Source organism: Oryctolagus cuniculus, chromosome 12 (assembly GCF_964237555.1).
Source record: "Oryctolagus cuniculus chromosome 12, mOryCun1.1, whole genome shotgun sequence".
In the NCBI taxonomy this organism is placed as follows: Eukaryota; Metazoa; Chordata; class Mammalia; order Lagomorpha; family Leporidae; genus Oryctolagus; species Oryctolagus cuniculus.
In genome coordinates, this window is record NC_091443.1 from 110,511,816 (window position 1) to 110,533,900 (window position 22,085).

Sequence of the window (22,085 nt, forward strand, 5' to 3'; positions counted from 1 at the left end):
GGCCGGCCCTGGACGGAGAGAAGCAGGCGCCGAGCGCGGGAAGGCGGCCGCCCCTCTACCGTGCCAGGAGCAGCCTCGTCCCAGGCCCGGCCCGGCCTCCCAGCTCCCGAGGCCGCCCCCTGGGGACCTTCAGCCCCAACCAGCCGGCTTCAGACCCCGACTCGGAGACCCCAGTGGAGACGCTCGGGCCCGGTCGGCGCCCCCGTGCCGGCGAAGGCGTTTCCAGGGCGGCACGCGCGTCCCCCGGGTTCCCTTCCCTTCCCCAGGCGGCCCCGTCTCCTGCGAGGGACGCCCCTAGACGGGGGCGCAGGTGGGCCGGGAACCAGGGCGCGGGCCACGGCCAGGACCGGGATGGAGCCGGACACCTCCCCGAGGGCCGGACGCCACCTGAGAGCCGGCCCGCGGCGCCCCGCCCATACCGGCGCCCAGATTGGCCTGGGGCGCCCCGCCCACGGCCTCGCCCCGCCCACGCCAGCGCCCAGGTTCGGCCTGAGGGGCCCCGCCCACGCCAGCGCCTAGGCTTGGCCTGAGAGGTGGCCCGTGGCGCCCCGCCCACACCGGCGCCCAGATTGGCCTGGGGCGCCCCGCCCACGGCCTCGCCCCGCCCACAACCAGCGCCCAGGCTCGGCCTGAGACGCCCCGCCCACGCCTGCGCCCAGCCCACGCCCTCACCCCGCCCACACCAGCGCCTAGGCTTGGCCTGAGAGGTGGCCCGTGGCGCCCCGCCCACTCAGCGCCCCGCCCACACCGGCGCCCAGACGGCCTGAGGCGCCCGCCCACGCCAGCGCCCAGGTTCGGCCTGAGAGACGCCCCGCCCACGCCAGCGCCCAGGTTCGGCCTGAGGCGCCCCGCCCACACCGGCGCCCAGATTGGCCTGAGAGACGCCCCGCCCACGCCTGCGCCCCGCCCACACCAGCGCCCAGGCTCGGCCTGAGAGGCGGCCCGCGGCGCCCCGCCCACGGCCCCCGCCCCGCCCCGTTGTGGGGGACCTGGCGCGCTGGTGTGACGTAACGCGCGCGTCGACGTCGGCGCGTGCGGAGCCCGGAAGAGGCGGGAGCCTGGAACGTGGCGGCACCCATGGCGCTGTGGCGCGGCTCCGCGTACGCGGGCTTTCTGGCGCTGGCGGTCGGCTGCGTCTTCCTGCTGGAGCCCGAGCTGCCGGGGTCGGCGCTGCGCTCGCTCTGGAGCTCGCTGCGACTGGGCCCGGCGCCGGCGGCCCTGGGACCTGCCTCCCCCGAGAGCCGGCTGGCGGCCGCCTGGGACGCGCTCATCGTGCAGCCGGCCCGGCGCTGGCGCCGCGTGGCGGTGGGGTGAGTGCCGGGGCGCGGGGCCTCCCTCAGGAGACGCGGGCACTCGGGGGTCCTCCTCGGCGGCGTGGGGTGCGATTTCCGGGCGTCCTCCTGGCGAGGGGCGTCGGGCCTGAGGGCCGTGGGCGCCGCGGGACTCCTCGGGCTGCGCTCGGCGTCGGTGGCCCCTGCCCGCCCGCTCGCGCCCGCAGACCCCGCTCTGCCCGTCGCGGGCTCCCCCGTCCGCGCGGCGCCCTCAGCCTTGGCTGCCGGCTCCGTCTCACGCCCTCCCGTCCCTTCCTCCCGATCTCGGGGCCGCCCGTCCCGTGCGGTCCCCGTCTCACCCGGACTGGACTCCTGCCGCGCGAAGCCGGTCCCTCCGGTGCCCCGCGCCTGTGTGTGGGCGCGGCCCCGCCGAGCGGCCGCCGGCGTAGACGCGCTCGCGGGGGCGCCCCGCTGCCCGTGCAGCGCCCTGCGGCGTCTGCCGTCGCGTCTCCGTGGCCCACGTGCGGCCCCGTCAGCTGTCTCGGCCTCTCCCTCGCTGCCCGAGGTTGGCGTCAGCCCTCCGGCTCCTGTCGGGCCCGTGCCGGCCTCACCCGCAGCGAATGGCGTGTCCGCTACTGCGGCGGTCAGCTCGGGCCGCTGTCTGACAACAGGAAGCGCCTTCTCGGGGTGGGGGGCAGCGCTCTCCCGTGCAAATGGGGGGGTGTGCATGTGATACGGCCCAGTCCGCGACAGGTGTGGAAGCTTGCTGAGCGAGTGGGACGAGCAGGGCGACCCGCTGTCCCAGAGGAGGGTCCTGACTCCCCCAGGGGCTCAGCCGGCTGTGCGCACAAACGTCAGAGTGGGGCCTAGCATCTGCTATCTTGGATGGATCTGAGCGTTCCCTGGGCTCCCAGGCAGCCTGGCTGTGGCCTGCGCGGGGCGGGGATGGTGGCTTCCCCGTGTCTGCTTTACTGACAGCACACGGGTGGGGCAGGACAGGGTGTCCCACACAGGGTCACTTCCAGCAGAGGCGCAGGTCGCCCTGGTTTTAGGGGAGGGGACACAGGACATCCCTCGGTGGGAGGCGTATCCGTGCCGCCTTGGGAAGGAGCCCTGGGGAGGGGCGGCATTGGCATGGGCATGGAGAGAAAGACTTGTCCAGGCAGGGGGCGCGGGCCCACCTGGCCAGGGCCAGACCCAGACCAGGGGTGGAGACGGGAACAGAGGCGCGGGCCCACCTGGAGAGGGCCAGACACAGGGGTGGAGACGGGAACAGAGGGGCGCGGGCCCACCTGGCCAGGGCCAGACACAGGGGTGGAGACGGGAACAGAGTCGCGGGCCCCCCTGGCGAGGGCCAGACCAGGGGTGGAGACGGGAACAGAGGGGCGCGGGCCCACCTGGCCAGGGCCAGACTCAGGGGTGGAGACGGGAACGGCAGGTGGCTGTGCTGCAGCAGAGGGGCGGGGCCAGACTGGAAGGGCCTTGTGTGTCGGTGCGCCGTGGGGCTCAGGAAAGAGGGGGAGCGGGGGAGCGGCGCCGGGGCTTTGCCGAGTGACTGGTGGGAACGGGAAGGGTGGCTTTGAGCAGTGGCCGCAGCCTGTTTGCTTCTGGACGTAATTTCTGCTCGTGTGCATATACACAGAGTAGAAGACTGTCGTTTGGGGCATTGACTTAGGAGCTTGCACACACACTCGTTCATTCATCCATTTCCTTCCCTTTCTCACACTTCATTCATTCATTCACTCATTCTCTAGTTTCACACACATACACGCACGCATTCATTTGCTCTTCCCAGAGCTGGACTGCCTGTGTGCTGTCCCCACCGTGAGGATGGCGTCCCCCACAAGCAGAGGCAGGAAGGCCTTGGCCGTGTCCTGTAACTGGGGGCCCTGCTCTGTAAAGGAGTGGTGGTGGTAGGTGCAGGAAGCCAGAACCTCGTGCACTGGCTGTACACGCTGGACCCCCGAGTCCTCTGCCGGCTCCGTGCAGCCACCAGGTATTGGGGCATCAGCTCTCCCAGCTGCTGCAGTCCGCAGTCAGTCCTGGGAACACCTGGGCGGCGAGGGCCTGCGTCTTGGCGCACGGCCCGCCCTGCTCGTGCACAGGCTTCAGCTGGGAGCGGGCGGTCTTTCAGGTGTGACTGTCACCACCGTCCTCACTGTTCCCACGGGAGGTTTCTGCTGCTTAGCTTTAGACCGAGACGTGCTGCGCCAGGCTCTGTTCCTCAGCACACTCACTCGCTGTCTGCCCAGCAGCTCTGAGGTAAATGCCGGTGTCACTGCCGTGTCATAGATGAGTTGCTCATTTGCCTTTGTCCCACAGCCTCGCGCTGCGACGCTAAGCACCTGTCTCCTCACTATAGCGGTGCAAGGTTTGCCTGGCGTCCCGACCCCCGTGCATCCAAGCACAGGTCTCCTTGCCCGTGTGCTGTTGACTTTGCACTTGGGCACGGTTCTCTGCAGCGTCTTCCTGCTGTCAGATGAGGGAGCGTCCCCTGCCCGGCTGCTGTCACTGATCTCGATCCCCTCCCTTCCAGGGTCAACGCGTGCGTCGATGTGGTGCTCTCGGGGGTGCGGCTCCTGCAGGCGCTTGGTCTGCGCCCCGGGCCTGGCAGAGATCACGCTGTCCTGCATTCACGGAATGATCTGGAAGAAGCCTTCGTGCACTTCATGGGGAGGGGAGCGGCTGCTGAGCGCTTCTTCAGCGACAAGGAGGCCTTTCAGGACATCGCCCAGGTGGCCTCGGCGCTCCCGGCAGCCCAGGTCTGTTGACGCCCAGGGGCAAGTGCGGGGGCAAGGCGTCTTTCTGGTGTGGTTCCTGAAGCACTGGGGTCCAGTCCTGCAGGGTCTTCCCTGTTCTACAGCAGTGTCTGACCTTCCGCTGTCCGGCGAGCTTTCACGGAGCAGTACTGCAGCTTTGGTCCTGCTTCCATCCTGCCTTGCGTTTCCTGATGAGGAGAATTCTGCTGAAGGGCGTGGTGGTCCATGTTGTTTTGTCATGCTGTGGAACCCGCAGTGTTAGTCACTACCAGGGACGCACTTGAATTGGGTGCCTTTTGACCTGCCTTAAACCTCAAGGCAAGGGCACTGGTGACAATAACTAGTGTCTGGAACGTCTTGTCCACTGTCCTGGCTTCTGGGGTGACTTCTAGCTGTCCTGGTGAAATAGACAGTAGCTATAAGACAGTAGTTAAAGCCGATGAGTTAAAAGGCCAGATTTTGGTTTGCATAGCACAGACATCTGTGAACTTCTGGAGAGCTGTTACTGTCAGTGCACAGACTTGCAGAGGAGAGGGGGTGTCCAGTGTCCAGGTGGTGGCTTGGTCTGTGCCTCTGCGTGGGCTCAAGGCCAGGCCCATTCAGCAAGTTGTCTCAGCTTTGGAACTAGAGCGGCAGCCTTCTCTCCTGTTAGCCACTTCCCAAGGCACAGGGATCCGCCTGTGGCAGCCTGGAGGGCCCACCTCGGGTCAGCTGCCTCCAGCTGAGAGGGCTGGGTTGGAGGGACAGCACGGTCCTCTGGCAGCACCGCTCCCTGTTGGATTTGCTCTAGGGAGGCCGTCTGCCAGCACATCTTCCTTTCTCAAGATGTGGCAGCCAGCGGTTCTGAGCGGGAGGGGGCTCCCGTGCACCCAAGCAGCAGAGGCCTACAGATGAGGCGGTGTCGGGGGCCTGCTGAGGTTTCAGGCCAGGGAAGGGGTCTCTGGTCCTGTCCCGTCAGGCAGTTGCGGGGAAAGGGAAATGGGTCACACTGTAGCCGGTTCCCCCCCCACCCCCCCGGACAGGCAGAGTGGATAGTGAGAGAGAAAGAGAGAGAGAAAGGTCTTCCTTTGCCGTTGGTTCACCCTCCAATGGCCGCCACAGCTGGCACGCTGCGGCCAGCGCACCGCGCTGATCCGAAGGCAGGAGCCAGGTGCTTCTGGTCTCCCATGGGGTGCAGGGCCCAAGCACTTGGGCCATCCCCCACTGCCTTCTCGGGCCACAGCAGAGAGCTGGACTGGAAGAGGGGCAACCGGGAAAGAATCCGGCGCCCCGACCCGGACTAGAACCCGGTGTGCCGGCGCCGCTAGGTGGAGGATTAGCCTAGTGAGCCGTGGCACCGGCCTGTAGCCGATTCTTGAGACTGGACCAGGATTTACCTGCTGTGAGGAGGGAGGGTCCTAGAGCAGAGAACAGTGGTGGGGGAAGGGAAGGGCTGGAGACGGAGGTGGGGAGGGAGACGCGGGGGCCTCCCCTCGGAGTCAGCTTTCAGCTGAGCCTAGCGTCTGTGGAGTGGCCCTTGGTGGGCATCACATCCCGTCCTGGAAGGACCCCGGTGTGGAGCACGAGCTCCAGCCACACTTCCCGTGTTGTGTGTCTGCCTGGCGGCTCGGAGTCAGGCTCAGTCTGCCGCGCGGGTGGTGTCCTAACCATCGTGGTTCGCCTGCACCCCTGTCCTGGTTACTCCTCTGTTCCTCCTCTCTGTCCCTTGTTGCAAAGTCACTCAGCTCATCCCTGCGGGAACTGAGCTGTAAACTCAAAGTGCTGATCGCTGTGCTCTGTCCTACAGCACTACGTCGGAGGGAATGCCGCTCTAATTGGACAGAAGTTTGCAGCCAACACAGATTTGAAGGTAGGACAAACCCCCAGGTGAACGCCTGCGCTTTCGCTAGTGCTGCAGCGCTTTCGGGAGTCAGAGTGCATGGGTGGGTGTCAATTCCGTCTGTGTCACCTGCTGTGTGTCAGACCCTGGCGGCCCGTGTGGCAGCAGTGCAGCGTCAGACATGAGGCGCAGGGACCACAGGGCGTGCGTGGAGCGTCTGATGCTTGCAGCAGCCCGGCAGGGCCATGGGTGCCACTGGCGTGCCCTCCTGCCCTGCTCGCTCTGCCGGTTCTGATCCCAGGGCCCAGGTCAGAGCCCTGGCTCCAACAGTCCCCAGCTGTGAGCCTCGCTAAGCCGCCCGCCGGCCTGGCAGAGCAAGCAGGGGAGGAGGTTACGCAAGTGAGGAGAGAAAACGCAGTTAGCGATGATGCCGAGCCTGGATCCAGAGTCCGGAAGAATGAAAGCCACTAGCTCGGCGCCCATGGGAGAGCGTGTGTGAGTGTGAAGCCATTCGGGTCATGTAGGAAAGTAAGCAGCTTCTTGTGCTGTGAGCAGGACAGGTTGAGGGAGGGGCCGGCGGGGAGGTCACTGCCCCTGAGCAGTCAGACGAGGCGGGCTTGGAGGAGAGGGGCCAGGAGGGGAGGCGGATCTGTCTGCTGACACTGCCGTGGCCACCACGTGTGGGGAATGAGGCGCGTGCATCAGCCTGGAAACTGCACAGTGGTTGTGGCTGCCCGTGGCACAGCGGGAACCATGAAGAGCCCTCTGGTTGGTCAGGGATGCAGTCAGAAGCAGAGCCGACCTCAGTAACGCGGACAGCGTGCAGCTCGGAGATTCACGGGCCGACAGCGCACGCCAGGAGAGGGGTGTGCGTTCCATCTAGAACTTTCCCGCCTCAGTGAGAAGTCCAGCTCTCAGGAGATGCTGGAGTGGAAAGTCCCGGGTTGGTGGTCATTCTCCTTACACATAGTACTTAACTTTCAAGACCCAGGGCTGACCTTGCACGTCTTTCCATGTCATGGGTAGAGGAGAGGGTGGAGGCAGAGCTCTCGGGAGACAGGCAGGCCCTCGGGTCCCCGAGAGTCAGCCCTGCCCGTGCTGAGGCGCAGTGCCGGCCCTGGGAGGACAGTGCCCTGGAAACTAGGAGGGGACCGCAGTGCTCGTGGTCTGGACAGGCCAGGCTGGGGCCAGTCGGATTGGGAGGCCTTCTGAGGAAGGAGCCCGAGGAGAGAAAGGGGTCTCTGTTGCTCCATCCAAAGACAGTCTTAGGACCTTAAAGATGAGAAGGGTCCACAGAGGCCAGGGAGTGTGGTGTGCTGGGGAGTGCTGGAGCAGGATCCAAATGCCAGGCGGTGCTGGGCAGGTTAACGTGTTGAAGGCCTTGCAGCCTGGGCCAGGGCGTCCTGTGAGATCTGCCAGAGACTAAGAACTAGGTATTGATAACAAGGACCAGGGCCCAGTCAGACAGAGTGGCAGGCTCTGTGCTGTGGGGCTTGGTGGGGACTGCGCTTCTCAGTGGTATGTGGTGCGCTGCATGAAGAACGGGGGTGAGGGGACCAGTGCTGCCTCCCCCTGCAGCACCAGCACCCCACTTGGGCGCCGGTTAGAGTCCTGGCTACTCCACTTCTGATCCAGCTCCTTGCTAGTGCACTTGGGAACACAGTGGAGGATAGCCCAAGTGCTTGGACCTCTGCACCCACATGGGAGACGTGGGAAAAGCTCCAGGCTTCTGCCCGGCCGTTGTAGGGAAGGGAAACAGTGGTTGGAAGATAGCTCTGTCTCTCCTCCTTTCTCTGTAACTCTGCCTTTCAAAAAAAAATAAAATAACAGGGCAAGGTGAAGAGATGGAAGCCTCGCTGCCTGGCTTTGCCCGATTGGTTTATATTGTTTGGATGTGTTGGAAGTGTACAAGTATTACCTGCGAATCAAAAATTTAAAATTTTTTATTTGAAAGGTAGAGTTATAGACACTGAGAGGGAGAGACAGAGAGAAAGGTCTTTTTTCTGTTGCTTCACTCCTCAGATGGCCGCAACAGCTGGAGCTGTGCAGATCAGGAGCCAGGAGCTTCTTCCTGGTCTCCCACGTGGGTGCAGGGGTCCAAACATTTGGATCATCTCCTACTGCTTTCCCAGGCCATAGCTAGATTGGAAGAGGAGCAGCTGGGACTAGAACTGGCACCCATATGGATGCAGGCGCCGTAGGCAGAGGATTAACCTACTGCGCCACGGTGCCAGGCCCAACAATTTTTAAATTTTTTAAAAGGACATTTTTTAGAAAGATTATTTATTTGAGAGGTAGTTACAGAGAGAGGGGGAGAGACAGAGAGGTCTTCCATCTATGGTTCACTCCCACAATGGTTGCAACGGCTGGAGCTGAGCCAATCCGAAGTCAGAAGCCAGGAGCTTCTGGGTCCCCCACGTGGGTGCAGGGGCCCAAGCACTTGGGTCATCTTCTGCTTTCCCAGGCCACAGCAGAGGGCTGGATTGGAAGTGCAGCAGTCGGGTCAAACGTTGGGTTCAAGTCCAGATGGGATGCCAGCACCTGGAAGCACATATTCTTGAGCTTTTCGGTAGCAGGCACCATTTCAGGGGCTGCGTGTCTGGTGGTGGATACAGCAAACACAGCACCCAGCCTTGTGGAGAACACAGGAGTCTTTGCTGTAGGACGAGTGCCATTGCAGCTGGACATTAATTAGCTTTTTTTATTTGTAGTAAAAAGTGGGGATGTAGGAAAAAAGAGCACAAGGTGTTTTCCAGAGGTCCTCTCACAGTGAGCACTCCCAGGGTTCTAACTTTGAGCCAAGCCCCGTTCTGGGCTCGATGCCTGTGCATGAACTCCCCTAATCCTCAGAGTGCCCAGGCGGGGGAGGGGGGACCCCTTTATTACAATACCACATTTCTCAGATGGGAAAGCAGGCCACACCTAGTGATGGGAGAGCTAGAAGTTGACCCTAAGCAGCCTAGCTCCTTACAGCTGTGCTGTGCTCAGTCTCGGAAGCGGGCTCTGGGGAAGAGCGAAGGCAGACTTGCTGGGGTGAAGCCAGACTGCGGGAGAGCAGCAGGCCTTTAAAGGCAGCCTCGTGGGATCTGGCCAGGAACTGGGAGTGGGTGTTGTCGGATGCGCTTCTCCGTCTGTTCACATGACTGCGTGGCTTTTTGTCTTTCCGTTTTGCATTGATTTCTGAGTGTCAGACCAACCTCGCGTCCCAGGGATAAACCTGACTTGGTCCTGAGGTGTTCATTTACATGGAGTATTGCCGGGTTCAGTTTGCTGAAGTGTCTGGCTGTGCTGCCTACAGAATGAGTTGGAAGGTGTTTCCTTATCTCCACTTCTGAAGAGTGTGCAGAATTGGTATTCTGCCTTACATGTTTCTGGTATTCACCAGTAACACCTTCTAGATCTAGAGTTGAAATTCAGATTTGTGAAATCTTTCAGGGGCTTCATCCATTTCTTCTAAATTGTTGTATTAGTTTAAAGTCAACCACAGTATTCCCTTAGCCCCTTCAGATCTGAAGAACCTATGGTGATTTTATTCCTCTTGGTGATGATACTAGTCATTTGTGTATTCTCTTTTCCATTCATGAGCAGTTTGGCAAAGGTTTATCAGTTTTATTGCTTTTTTGATTAAAAAAAAATCAGCTTTGAGTTTCATTGATTTTTCTGTCTCACTGGTTTTTGCTCACCTTGGGTTTGACTAAGATAAAGTCACTGATTTGAGACATTTCCTGTATCAAATGTAGGTGTTTGGTGTTGTGAGTTTGCCTCTTAAATCCTCCTTTATCTGCACCCAGCTGATTTTGATTCTTTTTTTTTTTTTTTTTAGATTAGTTTGAAAGGCAGAGTACTGATTTTCCATTGCTGGTTCACTCCCCAAATAGCTGCAATGGCTGAGACCAGGCACAAGCCTCTGGGGAGGGCCAGCACTGTGGCCCAGTACATAAAGCCACTGCCTGCAGTGCCAGCATCCCGTATGGGCACTGGTTCAAGTCCCAGCTGCTCCACCTCCTATCTAGCTCTCTGCTATGGCCTGGGAAAGTAGTAGAAGATGGTCCAAGTCCTTGGGCCCCCGTACACACATGGAAGACCCAGAGTAACCGTGTGCTCTCTCTCTCTCTCTCTCTGCCTCTGCCTCTCTGTATCTCTGCCTTTCAAGTAATAAATGGGTAAATCTTTAAAAAAAAAAAAAAAAAAAAAACCTTCTGGCAACTCCATCTGGGCCTCCCATGGGGGTGGCAGGAACCCACGCACTTGGGCCGTCCTCTGCTGCCTTCCCAGGTGCATTAGCAGCTCGCAGTAGAGCAGCCAGGACTTGAACCAGGAAAACAGTGGCACAAGCCAACAGCTTAACCCGCTGTGCCACAACACTGGCCCTGAGACATTTGTCTTTTATTTTCATCCAGGTCAAAACACTGTCTTATGTCTCTTAATTTCTTGAGATACATAATTTAACAGCCCATTTATGGACTAGAGGTGTGTTAGTTTATGTCTACTTGGAGATTTTTCCAGATATCTTTCTGTTACTGATTTCTATTTTAATTCCATGTGGTTAGAAAATGCGCTTTCTGGGGCCTGCACTGTGGCACGGCTAGTTGACGCCATGGCCTGGGGCGCCGGCATCCCATGTGGGCACCGGTTCTAGTCCCAGCTGCTCCACTTCCAGTCCAGCTCTCTACTATGGCCTGGGTTAGCAGTGGGGGATGGCCCAACTCACTAGGCCCCTGCGCCCATGTGGGAGACCTGGAAGAGGCTCCTGGCTCCTGGCTTCAGATCGGTGCAGTTCCAGCCGTTGCGGCCAATTGGGGAGTGGACCATCAGATAGAAGACCTCTCTCTCTCTCTCTCTCTCTCTCTCTCTCTCAGTCTCTCTCTGCCTCTCTTCTCTCTGTGTGACTCTGACTCTCAAGTAGAAAATAAATAAATCTTTAAAAAAAGAAAAAGAAAATGCGCCGAGACCTGACACCTGTGAACTCTGTGGACCTTTTTTATGACCTAGATGTGATGTTTTTGAAGTTCTGTGTGCCCTGGAAAACTTTTCAGGATTATCTCTGTGTGGGTCTTTCTGAGAGGAATGGTGTGTGAATGTCAGGTTACATAGGTTGATGGTGCTGTTCAGGTCTTCTTTCGTGTCTGTGTGACCCGTCAGTCACTGAGAGGAGGGTGTTGACAGCTCCATCCATAATTGTAGACATCTGGCTTTTTACCTTGCAGTTCTGTAACACACTGCTTCATGTAATGTGAAGCTCCATTAACTCGTTGCATAAAAATTCAGGATTGTTCCATGTCCTTCATGAATTGACCCCATAGTCATTACTAGAGATAAAATCTGTGAGGGGCCGGCGCTGTAGCTCAAGGGGTTAACAATCTGGCCTGAAGCTCCGACATCCCATATGGGCACCAGTTCGAGACCCGGCTGTTCCACTTCCGATGCAGCTCTCTGCTATGGCCAGGGAGAGCAGTAGAAGATGGCCCCAAGTCCTTGGGCCCCTGTACCCATGTAGGAGACCCAGAAGAAGCTCCTGGCTTCGGATCGGTGCAGTTCCAGCCGTTGCGGCCAATTGGGGAATGAACCATCAGATGGACCTCCTCTCTCTGCCTCTCCTCTCTCTGTAACTTTGACTTTCAAATAAATAAATAAATCTTTTTTTAAAAAATTCTGTGAAGAACAGGTCTTCAAAGAAGGAGGTACCTTTCTCTGAAGGGAGGAGAGAACCTCCACTTTGACTATGACCTTGTCTAAACAAGATAAGAATCGGAGAACTCAGAGGGCTTCCATAGCCTTGGAAACTCATGACTGGAGCGTAGGGAGATTACTGATGCCATAGACAGGAGTGTCAATTGGTAAAGTCAACAACAGGAGTCACTGTGCACTTACTCCTCATGTAGGATCTCTGTCCTTAATGTGCTGTGTATTGAGATTTAATGCTATAACGAGTACTCAAACAATATATTTCACTTTGTGTTTCTATGGGGGTGCAAACTGCAAACTGTTGAAATCGTTACTTAATGTATACTAAACTGATCCTCTGTAAAAAAAAAAAAAAAAAATTATCAACTCCCAACTTGACTCTCACTGGGATTAAACATGACAGTAGGTCTGATCTGATTTCATCATCATTTAAAAAAAAATCATCTATTATTTTTCACTCTATGTTTCTGTGTGGGAGCAAACTGTTGAAATCCTTACTTAATGTATACTAAGCTGATCTTCTGTATATTAAGATAATCGAAAATGAATCTTGATGTGAATGGAAGGGGAGAGGGAGTGGGAAAGGGGAGGGTAGTGGGTGGGAGGGACGGTATGTGTGGGAAGCCATTGTAATCCATAAATCGTACTTTGGAAATTTATATTCATTAAATTAAAAAAAAAATTCTGTGAAATATTTTTGATTAAAATAGTCATTCCAAAATTCTTTTGATAGATATCAGCATAGGATTTCTTTTTCTATCTTGTGCTTTTAATCTGTTACATCTTTATATTTCCCGTAGCTATCATGTATTTGTAGCTTTTTTAAAAATTTTTTATTTATTTATTTGACAGAGTTATAGACGGAGAGGCAGAGAGAAAGGTCTTCCTTGGTTTATTACGCAAATGGCCACTTTGGCCAGCGCTGCGCTGATCCGAATCCAGGAGCCAGGTGCTTCCTTCCTGGTCTCCCATGCGGGTGCAGGGCCCAAGCACTTGGGCATCCTCCACTGCCCTCCTGGGCCACAGCAGAGAGCTGGACTGGAAGAGGAGCAACTGGGACTAGAATCCGGCGCCCATATGGGATGGTGGCACTGCAGGCGGAGGATTAACCAAGTGAGCCACGGCACCAGCCCGTAGCTTTCTTTTTTTATATAGATGTATTTATTTATTTGAAAGGCAGAGTTACACACACACAGAGAGAAAAGTTTTCCATCCGCTGGTTCACTCCACAAATGACCACAATGGCCAGAGCTGGGCTGATCCAAAGCCGGGAGCCAGGAGCTACTTCCTGGTCTCCCATGTGGGTGCAGGGGCCCAAGCACTTGGGCCATCTTCCGCTGCTTTCCCAGGCACATGAGCAGGGAGCTGGATCAGAAGTGGAGCAGCCAGGACTCGAACCAGTCTCCACATGGATGCCAGTGCAGCAGACAGTGGTTTAACCCACTGTGCTGCAGCACCAGCCCTTGGGGCTTTCTTTTCAAGCCACTTTGACAGTTTCTGCCTTTGGTTGAGGTGTTAGACCATTGGCACTTAACATGAAAGAGTTACAGAGAGAAGGTGAGAGAGAGAGCTTTTATCCGCTGGTTCACTTCTCAGATGGCTGCAGTGCCAGGGCTGGACCAGGCCAAAGCCAGGAGCTTCTTCCAGGTCTCCCCCATGGGTGCAGGGGCCCAAGCAGTTGGGGGTCATCTTCCACTGCTTTCTCAGGTGCGTTAGCAGGGAGTTGGATCAGAAGTGGAATAGCCAGGATTCGAACGAGCACCCATATAGAGTGCTGGCACTGCAGGTGGAGACTTAACCTTTTACACTACAGCGCCAGCCCCATTAATTATCTTTTAAAGAACTCAAATATAAGAAAAGTAATCATGTGTTTATCCAGAGTAACCACTTCTGCGGCTCTCATTTCATTGTTTGACTCCATAGCTGTACCTGGTAGTGCTCTCTTTCTGCCTGAAGGACTTCCTGTTTCATTTCCTGTGGCTCAGGTCTGCCGCGGACCAACTCAGCTTTGGTGTGTCTGGAAACGCCTTCGTGGCCGGCAGCTGGACATCTGCGGGGTCACTGGGTTTCTGTCTTTCTCTTAGGGACCACTGCTCTTGTTGCCTGATTGTCTAAGTAGTTTGGTCTCCCTCCCTCCTTTCCTTCCTTCCTTGAAAAGCGACAGGCTGAGAGAGCTCCCATCCACAGTTAACTCCCCATATGCCTGCAGTGTCCAGAGCTGGGTCGGATCAAGCCAGGAACCTCATTATTTGAGCCATCATTCCTGGGTCTGCATTGGCAGGAAGCTTGGAGTCAGATGTCAACCCTGGCACTCCATGTGGGACACAGTTGTCTATACCAGCGTTTTAACTACTGGGCTGCATGCCCACCCGCCTGAGTGCTTTGAAAACTCTTGTTTCATGTATTTTGTCTGTATTTTGTTGTTGCTTTAAGTGAGAGGCTAATTCTAACCCTTATTGTCTTTGAAATGAAGTTCTAGCCAAGAATTAGACAAAGGACATGGAGTGTAGGGGCGAGACTTTGAGAAAGGGGCGAAGGTGTGCTTTTACCCTGCAGCCGAGGTTTCCTCGTTGGATACACGAGAGCGCCTCTTTGCCGAGCTTCGGCGTGGGGCACGTTCAGTCTCGGAGTCTGTGGTCTCTGAGGCTTTGCCTTTGAACCCTGCCCCAAGCCCTCGTTTTGGTGGTTTGTGTCTGTTGGTGTGACCTTGAGTGGCAGAAACAGCAGAGATGTGAAATGGCTTCTAGAAGGAGTACCTGGGCACGTCCGGGTTGTTGGTGAAGCACATGCTTTGAGAAAGTTGCTGAGCACTGCCCCCACCAGGAAACTTTCTCCCCCGACCTTGTGTGGGAGGCCACCCTGCCTGCTCCCCACACGGTGAAGGCCGCCGGGCATTTGACCTCCCAGGTTCAGTCACCGCTGGCTGCGCACTGGGTGCCGTCAGAGCTTTTTCTGCACTGTGTGAACCGTGAACAGTGCTCCCCAAGTGTGCTGCCTGCACAGGGTGAGAGCGAGGAGAAGCGTGGATGTGGGCATGCCTTCGTTTGCTCAGGCTGCTGTCAAACAAAATGCGATAGGCAGCAAGCACACTTTATCTCCACACAGTTCTGCAGGGTGGAAAGTGCCAGGTCCAGGTTCCCACAGGTTTGCTTTGTGGCAAAGGGTCTGTTGCTGGCTTCGGGTGGCTGCTGTGTCTCCGTGCCCTCCCGTGGCCTTTCCTTGCTGGGTGCAGTGGGTCCAGGACCTCACCCTTACAGCCTCGTTTACGGATCTCTTAGAAGCGCTGTGCCCACATCTATCACAGGAGGGTTTGGGCTCGACGTGCAGTGCACACCGGGTAACTTGGGCTTTGGGCAGCCTCCTTTCTGGGTTGATGTAGCCGTCCGCTCTGGAGGCACGGCTCTGGTGACAGCCCTTCTCCTACATACCTCCCACTCAGTGTTCAGAGCCAACATGAGCTCCGCTGCATTGTGCAGATGGGTGGAAGTGGCTGGATGTCCCTGCTGGCTGCTGTGCAGGGCTGGGGGAGGAACGGGTCTCCTGACAGCCTGCATGTTGCTTGTCCCCAGGTCCTTCTCTGTGGTCCGGTTGGTCCCAAGCTGCATGACCTTCTTGATGACAATGTGTTTGTCCCTCCAGAGTCACTGCAGGAAGTGGATGAGTTCCACCTCATCTTAGAGTATCAAGCAGGTACGGGGAACCAGTAAGTACTGCGATGAGCCTGCCCAGGGTTTGCCACACCAAGGCCTCCTGCCCACTGAGTCCCACGAAAATGAGACCTCTGTAGACTCTCACAAGCAAGCCCTCGGGCCTCCAAACAGGCATGCTCTGGACCCAAGTGGAAATGGGCATCCTGAATGAAAATGAGACCACGGGAACAGACACTCAGCCTGTTACTGAGAAGAGAGTAGGGCTGGTGGCCTCCCACGCAGCCCCGAGCAGGCTGTGCCCTGGGCTCTTCCAGCTGCTCTCCCAAGCTGCTCCAGCTTGACTTCAGGCCTCGGGCAAACTTCACAGCGTTTTACTTTATTTTTCCTTGGGGGTGTGAAGCAGGGTGTTTTGTGTTCTGCATCACGTGTGCAGTTTCCTGTTGTGTGACAGTGTGGTGTGTGCCAGTCCTCCCAGTCCACCCCCAGCAGCTTTTGTGTTTCACAAACTGAAGTCTGGGTTCCGGGAGAGTCTGCAGGGTCTTTTGCAGGTTCCTGGGCTTCTGAATCAACACATTGTTAATTCAAGTTAAAGACCCAAGCCTCCTAACAGACCAGCTGGCACCTTAACTCCTTCCAGGCCAGGCTTCCGAGTGACAGGCCAGAGACCCTCCCTCACCGGAGCAGTGCCGTTCCTGAGAGATTCCGAGTGGTGCCTGTTGGGAAGGTTGCCCGCCTCCAGGGACAGAAAGGAGTAGCTTCTGGTGTCTGGCTCTCTGAGTTCTTAGTGGAATCAGGAATTGAGGAAGGGCAGGGTCTGAGGCCCGGGGCTGGGGTGTGGGGGCAGGCAGTTCACACTGTGTGTGTGCGGCCCGGGGTTTCCTGCCTGAGCGTGGTGGTGAGTGTGTTCAGTTGCTGTGAGTCTTAATGAGGAGTGTGGCCAGGACTGCGGGCCAGAGGGCCTGCGGCAGCCCCGGCCTGCCTCGCAGGTGCTGCTGCTGCTGTGGCGGCAGACCCTCCTCGCCGCCCCTTCCCTTGGTGCCTGCGGCGAGCGCCGGGACCTTTGCGGGTCCTGCTTGCTGCTGTGCCAGCCAGCTGTCTTCAGACTGTTGGTGCTAAGAGCTGCGCTCTGTCACAGCTGGCCTCTGAGGGAGACCGTCCCCACGCGTGGTCCCCAGGTTCCGCACTTGAGTTTTCTGTCCTAGGCCCCCGGAGGGCAGGCAGCAGCCCTCGGGCCAGCTCTCTCAGCAGAACTCCGTCCCCAGCTTCTCTCGGACCTGGACCGGCAGATTCCGAGAGGATTTGTCAGCATTTTTTCTGTCCTACCGAACCTCCCCAGAGAAGCTCCTTTTCAGACTGGACATCCCGTGGGCCACTCCGCAGTTCTGCTCACTCCCTGGCTGCAGGGCAGGGTGGCGCATTGCAAGGAGAGCCTGCTTGCGGAAGTGGACGCTGGGCTGTGGAAGGGGAAGGGCGCTAGCTCCCCCAGTGGCTGAGGGCCCACCTGGCGCATCCTCCACCAGCCCTGTGTCCCGTGGGGCCTGAGCAGCTCACCACGTCCCCCCTTGTCCTCACCTAAGAGGCTCTTTGATTTCTGCCTCTGTCACTTCCTGGAAGAAGTCAACTTACTTTGAATGTGGTGTGGCTCTTCTGGGTGCCTTTGGCCTTGTTTCCAGCAGGGCCACTGTTGAAGCTCAACTCCTTGCCACGCTCTACGGAGAGCATGAATGCAATGCATTGTACTGTTGTACAGTCTCGTGAATTTGATATTGATAAAGGTTGGATTTGGAGTTCATCTCCCAATTTTTTGTTGTGGTGGGCATTTAGGTCGTCGGTTGTCCTCTGATCCGCTTGTCTTTTGCTCACTCATGCCCAGGGCCATATGCGAGGCATGAGGTGAGGCAGCAGGAGTACAGGACCCTGGCCTTGGACATATTACTGCAGAATCAGAAGCTGAGCCCTAGAATGGGGCCCAGCAGTCGTCCTGGGAGGGAGGCGATCATGTCTGCTTGGGGCAGCAGAGGGCAGGGAGGGCTGGGGCCACCAGGCATTCTTCCCCCTCAGTTCAGTCCAATGGGCAGCAGGCAGAGGAGGTGCAGTCACCCTGGACGCTGGGAGTTCAGCCTGCTCGGGCCCCCACTAAATGAAAGGAGCTGGAGCTGGGGAGTCAGGTGCCCGTGATGCACATGGGAGCCCTGGACAGCTCTCCTGGAACTCACAGGGAGCTCGTCACCTTGGGAAAGGCCTGTCCTGGGTTTGGGCTTAGGTTTCTGGTTTCTTGACTCACCACCGCACAGTGCTGACCTTAGTCCACTGGGACCGGGGCACCTCCGCTAGAAGCCCCTGCTCAGCCCTGGCTTGGTGAGGCACCTGTGAGTCCCCCCAGCGCCAGGAGACCTCCGGTCTCTTCCTGTCTCCCATTGCGCTGACTGGCTCTTCCAGGAGAGGAGTGGGGCCAGTTAAAAGCCCCCCACGCCAACCGGTTCATCTTCTCCCACGACCTGTCCAACGGGGCCATGAACGCGCTGGAGGTGTTTGTGTCTAGCCTGGAGGAGTTCCAGCCCGACCTGGTGGTCCTCTCAGGACTGCACATGATGGAGGGACAGAGCACGGAGCTGCAGAGGAGGAGGCTCTTGGAGGTAAGGGCACTGTCCAGCGTCTCGCAGGTCCCAGCTGGCGACTGCGGCTTCCTACCACTCGTGGCCTCTGCAGCAGGGCAGCCCGCGGTCCCGGCCTCCCCGGGACAGAGCTTGGCCGCCAGCTCTGCGACTCGCCTCCAGTGAGGCGTCTCTCGGTCCCCTCGGGTCTGGTCAGCAGCAGGACTAGGACGGGACAGCTCGGAGCACTGGCCTGGGCCTCTGCCTCCTGTGTCACCTGAATGTGGTGCAGGTGTGGGGTCTGTGTCCTGTGTCACCGGTGCCATCTCACTGCACGTGAGCTACACTGCAGAGAGCACGCCCAGGCAGCCGCTGAGGCCACCCAGCGGCAGTTCCTCAGTAGCCACACTGTGTGCTCGGAGGTGCTGCCAGGGCTGTGGCTGTCAGGACGCACACAGGCGACTGGGTGGAGGGGCTGCTTCCCTCTTGCCCGACTTCCTTCCGTCTCTGATGGCGGCGCTGCCTCTTCTCTTGGCAGGTTGTCACCTCCATTTCTGACATCCCCACAGGGGTTCCCGTTCACCTGGAGCTGGCCAGTATGACCAACAGGGAGCTGATGAGCAGTATCGTGCATCAGGTAAGCACGTGGGGCCCTCCTCTGGCCCTGACCTCCTGTCAGCAGGGCCCGCTCGGGCCGTGTGCTGGCGTGTCACTCAGACCCAGGTCCCCGGGCGTGCACTAAGGATCCAGGGGTGTTCTGGACCAGGATCTCCTCCCAGGTAGACGTAGGGCACATCATGGCTGGAACTGGCTCATCTCTCTCCCTCAGTGAACAGTTTGCAGTAGAAAGCCAAGCTCAGCATCTTCCAGTTAAACTCAGGAAGTCTAGGGGCTTCACCCCCTGCCCAGCAGGCATCTCGCTCAGCTCCTGCTTTGCACAGCAGCAGCACCGAGCCAGGGAGGCCACAGCGCAGGCGCTGTAGTCCCAGCCGTTGGGCAGGTTGTGCCAGCCCTGGTGACTTTGCAGAAACTGCAAGATACAGATGGTGTCTCCCTTCTGGTCCCCCCCAGCTTGTTCCACTCTTAGTCACCCCGTCTTGGTTTCTCTGTGTCCCTCCAGGGTTACTTGTGTGTGAGTGAAGAGATGTGGGAATACTGCCTTGGTGTATCAGCTCCTTTTTACTCAAAACAAGCACATGACCCACTGAGCACGCTATGGACCCTGTTTTGTGCTCCTGATGACTGTGCCTGGGAGGTCTGTTCTGTGTCACATGATGTGGGCAGCACCCTCCGTCTGCACAGCCACGTGGTTACAGTGGATGTGGGCTGTGCCTGTCGTGGAGGTCACTGAGGTCCTCCCTTTGCTGTTGTGTACGGTGGTGCACAGTGACTGCATCATTTCACTGGCTGTGAGCAGGTGCGTGTGTATCCTAAGTCCGTAGAAGCAGAAGTGCTGGGTAGGAGAGTAAGAAGGCATGGGGGTGCTGGAGGTTAACGGTGCCCACATGAGAACTGTGCCGTGACTTCCATGACCAGTGTGTATGGCTGCTGGTTTTCTCATACCGTAGCCACCAGCATTGGATTAAAAATCTGCATTTGTCAGTTTAACCTGAGGAAAAAATGGCATTTCAGTATAGCATGTTTATAGTCTTTCCTTCATGGGGCTGGTTCAGACTCAGAGCAACACTGAGCAGCCAGTGTAGAGTTTCCTGTACCACTGCCCCACATAGGCACAGCCCCCGAGCCCACCCACTGCCGGCACCCCCAGGGTGCATGCGCCCCAGCCAGGAGCTGCCTCACCACACCACCGCCATCCACTGTTTGCATTTGAGTTCATGGTATTTTTCCAGAAAATTTTTATTTGTATTTCTTTTATAAAATACAGCTCTTATCTTCTGGATTTTGAAAATGAGCTGTTTGTGAATTTTCTCCATAGCTCCCTACTCAGCCCTGAGCCTGGCTTCATGCAGGTGCCCTTCCTGGGAGGGGTGTGGTCAGAAGGAGGCAGGGAAGCCCTCAGCACCGGGCCTGGCAGAGCCGCCGCCACGCCCACGGCCAGAGGCAGTCCCGCGTTCTGAGAACCTGACCCACAGACTTGCATACTGAACTACATCTTTCCTGCAGGAGCCTCTGCCTGCTCTGTGGGCTTCTGGTCCTGAGGGCAGAGCGCCCAGTAGGACATCAGGGAGGTTCCCCATAAGGTGGCAGCCCCTGTGGGTGCCTCTGTCACCCAGCGTTGTCACTGAATGCAGCAGGCCCATCCCTGCTGATACAGCGTGGCTGTAGCAAGACACTGTGGCCCTCTTGCTTCTTGCTGTTGTGTCCACAGCACCTGGGAGACTGACCCTGGCTGGCTGTGGTCAGGGTCTCCTCCCTTACGCGGCATAATACCTGCTGACGTTCCGGGGCCGCTAATGAGGCTGCACCACGTGTGCAAGAGCACAGCGCCTGGTGCTGCAGCCAGAAGTGCAAGTGTCGGCCCCTCCACCCGCCAATCCTGGAGATGCAGACGGTTAGAGGAGCAGCCAAAGCCATGACTCCGGGGCGGGGAGCCCTGTGCACAGAAGGCTGCCTGCCTCCTTCCCGGGAGGGAGTCGGGAGCTGTGCCACCGGAGAGAGACCTGTCGTTGTCTCTGTTAGCAGGTCTTGCCCGCGGTGGCCTCCCTTGGGCTGAATGAGCAGGAGCTCTTGTTTCTCAGCCAGTCGGCCTCTGGGCCTCACTCATCCCTCTCTTCCTGGAATGGTGTTCCTGATGTGGGCGTGGTCAGTGACATCCTCTTCTGGATCTTGAAAGAACATGGGAGGAGTGAAAGCAGAGCCTCGGACCTCACCCGGATCCACTTCCACACGCTGGTCTACCACATCCTGGCAACTGTGGACGGACACTGGGCCAACCAGCTGGCGGCCGTGGCCGCAGGGGCTCGCGTGGCAGCAACTCAGGCCTGTGCCACAGAAACCATAGATGCCAGTCGAGTGTCTCTGAGGGCGCCCCAAGAGTTCGTGACTTCCCGTTTGGAGGTGGGCTCCAGGATTGTGTTAAACCCACGTGAGCCCGTCGTGGCGTGGCACAGGGAGGGGGTGTCCTTCCACTTCACGCCTGTCCTGGTCTGCAAAGACCCCGTCCGCACCGTGGGCCTGGGAGACGCCATTTCAGCCGAAGGCCTCTTCTATTCGGAGGTCCACCCCCGCTCCTAGGAGGTTCCTGCAGGGGGCTCTCAGGAAGGAGACCCGGCCGGGGGAGGATTCCAGGAGGGAAGAGGTGTGGAAGACAGGACTGAGGGGGTCACAGCTTCTAGACCGGATGGGAAGACAGCCAAAGAAACAACGGCAGATGAAACTGTGCCGCACACATTCCAGCCTGTGGGCGAGCCCACGGGGACTCTTCAGGTTTGCGTCAAAATGCAGTCAGCTCCTAAGGGGCCTGGACCTGTGGATTGTGTTGTGTGTGACGGGGAAAGCCCTGCCCAGCCCCAGAGCCCCGGTTCACGCAGCGTCCGCGAGCGCTTGCAGCCCAGCTGCTTCCCGCCAGGGAGCGTGTCACCTCCTCACCTGCCCGAGAAGCGCCTGCCTTGGGTCACGGCTCCACCCAGTGTTCTAAGGACAGGACCCAGCACAGCCCTCAGGCTCCTGCTCAGCCTGGGCCAGAGCCGCAGGTCAGGACGAAGTCCTCCTGGGTGGCACAGTGGCACAGAGGCTGGCACCCGGGGCCTCAGGCCTGTGCGGCCCTGCCCGGGCTCCTTGTAGCCTGGGCTCAGCCCAGCGCTTGGCTCTGGCCGCGCTTTCTGCAGCAGCAGATGAGTTTTGTTCCTCCTGAGCCTTGGAGGAATTTGCTTTTACAACTGGAATGTGCTTCTCCATGTCTAACAGATCATGTGCGTAATAGATCATTGTGTTTTATGTTTTCATCAACACAGCCATTAAAGAGTTGGACCTCGTAAGAGCCCCAGGATCATGAATAAATTTGTCTGTTAATATTTATTTTTTTTAATCAAGATTCTGTGTGCTTCTAAAAATATTAAAAACAACTTACATTTCATGAATCTTGTCTCTGTAGTTGATTTTGTTTCTACTGGCATATGGTCACTGTGCCCTGTGCGTGTCCCTCCCTCATGCTGAGCCTGATGGGAGGCCTGTCCTGGGTTCTCTATAGAGTGCTGGCACTGGGGCATAGCCACATGGAAGTCAGAGTGTGGCAGTCCGAGAGTGCCGTGTCGTTCCAACTTGCTCCGGGGCCACCGTGTCACAGCAGGCCCCCAGGGGCCACTTCTGCCGTCTCAGAGCCCCATCGAGCCTCCTGTCTGACCTGG

At 57.8% G+C, this 22,085-nt stretch overlaps 1 protein-coding gene across 3 annotated transcripts; it reads left to right on the plus strand.

Moving 5' to 3' along the window:
* Positions 1-1,022: 1,022 nt before the first annotated feature.
* Positions 1,023-21,818, plus strand: ADPGK (ADP dependent glucokinase). 3 transcript variants are annotated; one of them, XM_070054712.1, is made up of 7 exons: positions 1,023-1,310; positions 3,808-4,033; positions 5,817-5,879; positions 15,104-15,224; positions 17,624-17,820; positions 18,317-18,415; positions 20,419-21,818. In XM_070054712.1, the coding sequence occupies exons 1-7, from the start codon at positions 1,078-1,080 to the stop codon at positions 20,971-20,973; spliced, it is 1,494 nt and encodes a 497-aa protein (XP_069910813.1). In that variant the 5' UTR covers positions 1,023-1,077; the 3' UTR covers positions 20,974-21,818. The 3 variants fall into 3 exon arrangements, with proteins under 3 accessions (XP_069910813.1, XP_051678271.2, XP_069910814.1); XM_051822311.2 differs by having other exon boundaries at positions 20,422-21,818; XM_070054713.1 differs by lacking the exons at positions 1,023-1,310; positions 3,808-4,033; positions 5,817-5,879 and having other exon boundaries at positions 15,109-15,237.
* Positions 21,819-22,085: the final 267 nt, after the last annotated feature.

What these genes read in the sequence shown, in the direction of transcription:
- ADPGK (XM_070054712.1), top strand. Translation starts at nt 1,078, where the DNA reads ATGGCGCTGTGGCGCGGCTCCGCGTACGCGGGCTTTCTGGCGCTGGCG. An exon ending in CATCTTAGAGTATCAAGCAG is followed by an intron (nt 15,225 to 17,623) that starts GTACGGGGAACC and finishes TGGCTCTTCCAG; the next exon opens with GAGAGGAGTGGGGCCAGTTA. An exon ending in AGAGGAGGAGGCTCTTGGAG is followed by an intron (nt 17,821 to 18,316) that starts GTAAGGGCACTG and finishes TTCTCTTGGCAG; the next exon opens with GTTGTCACCTCCATTTCTGA.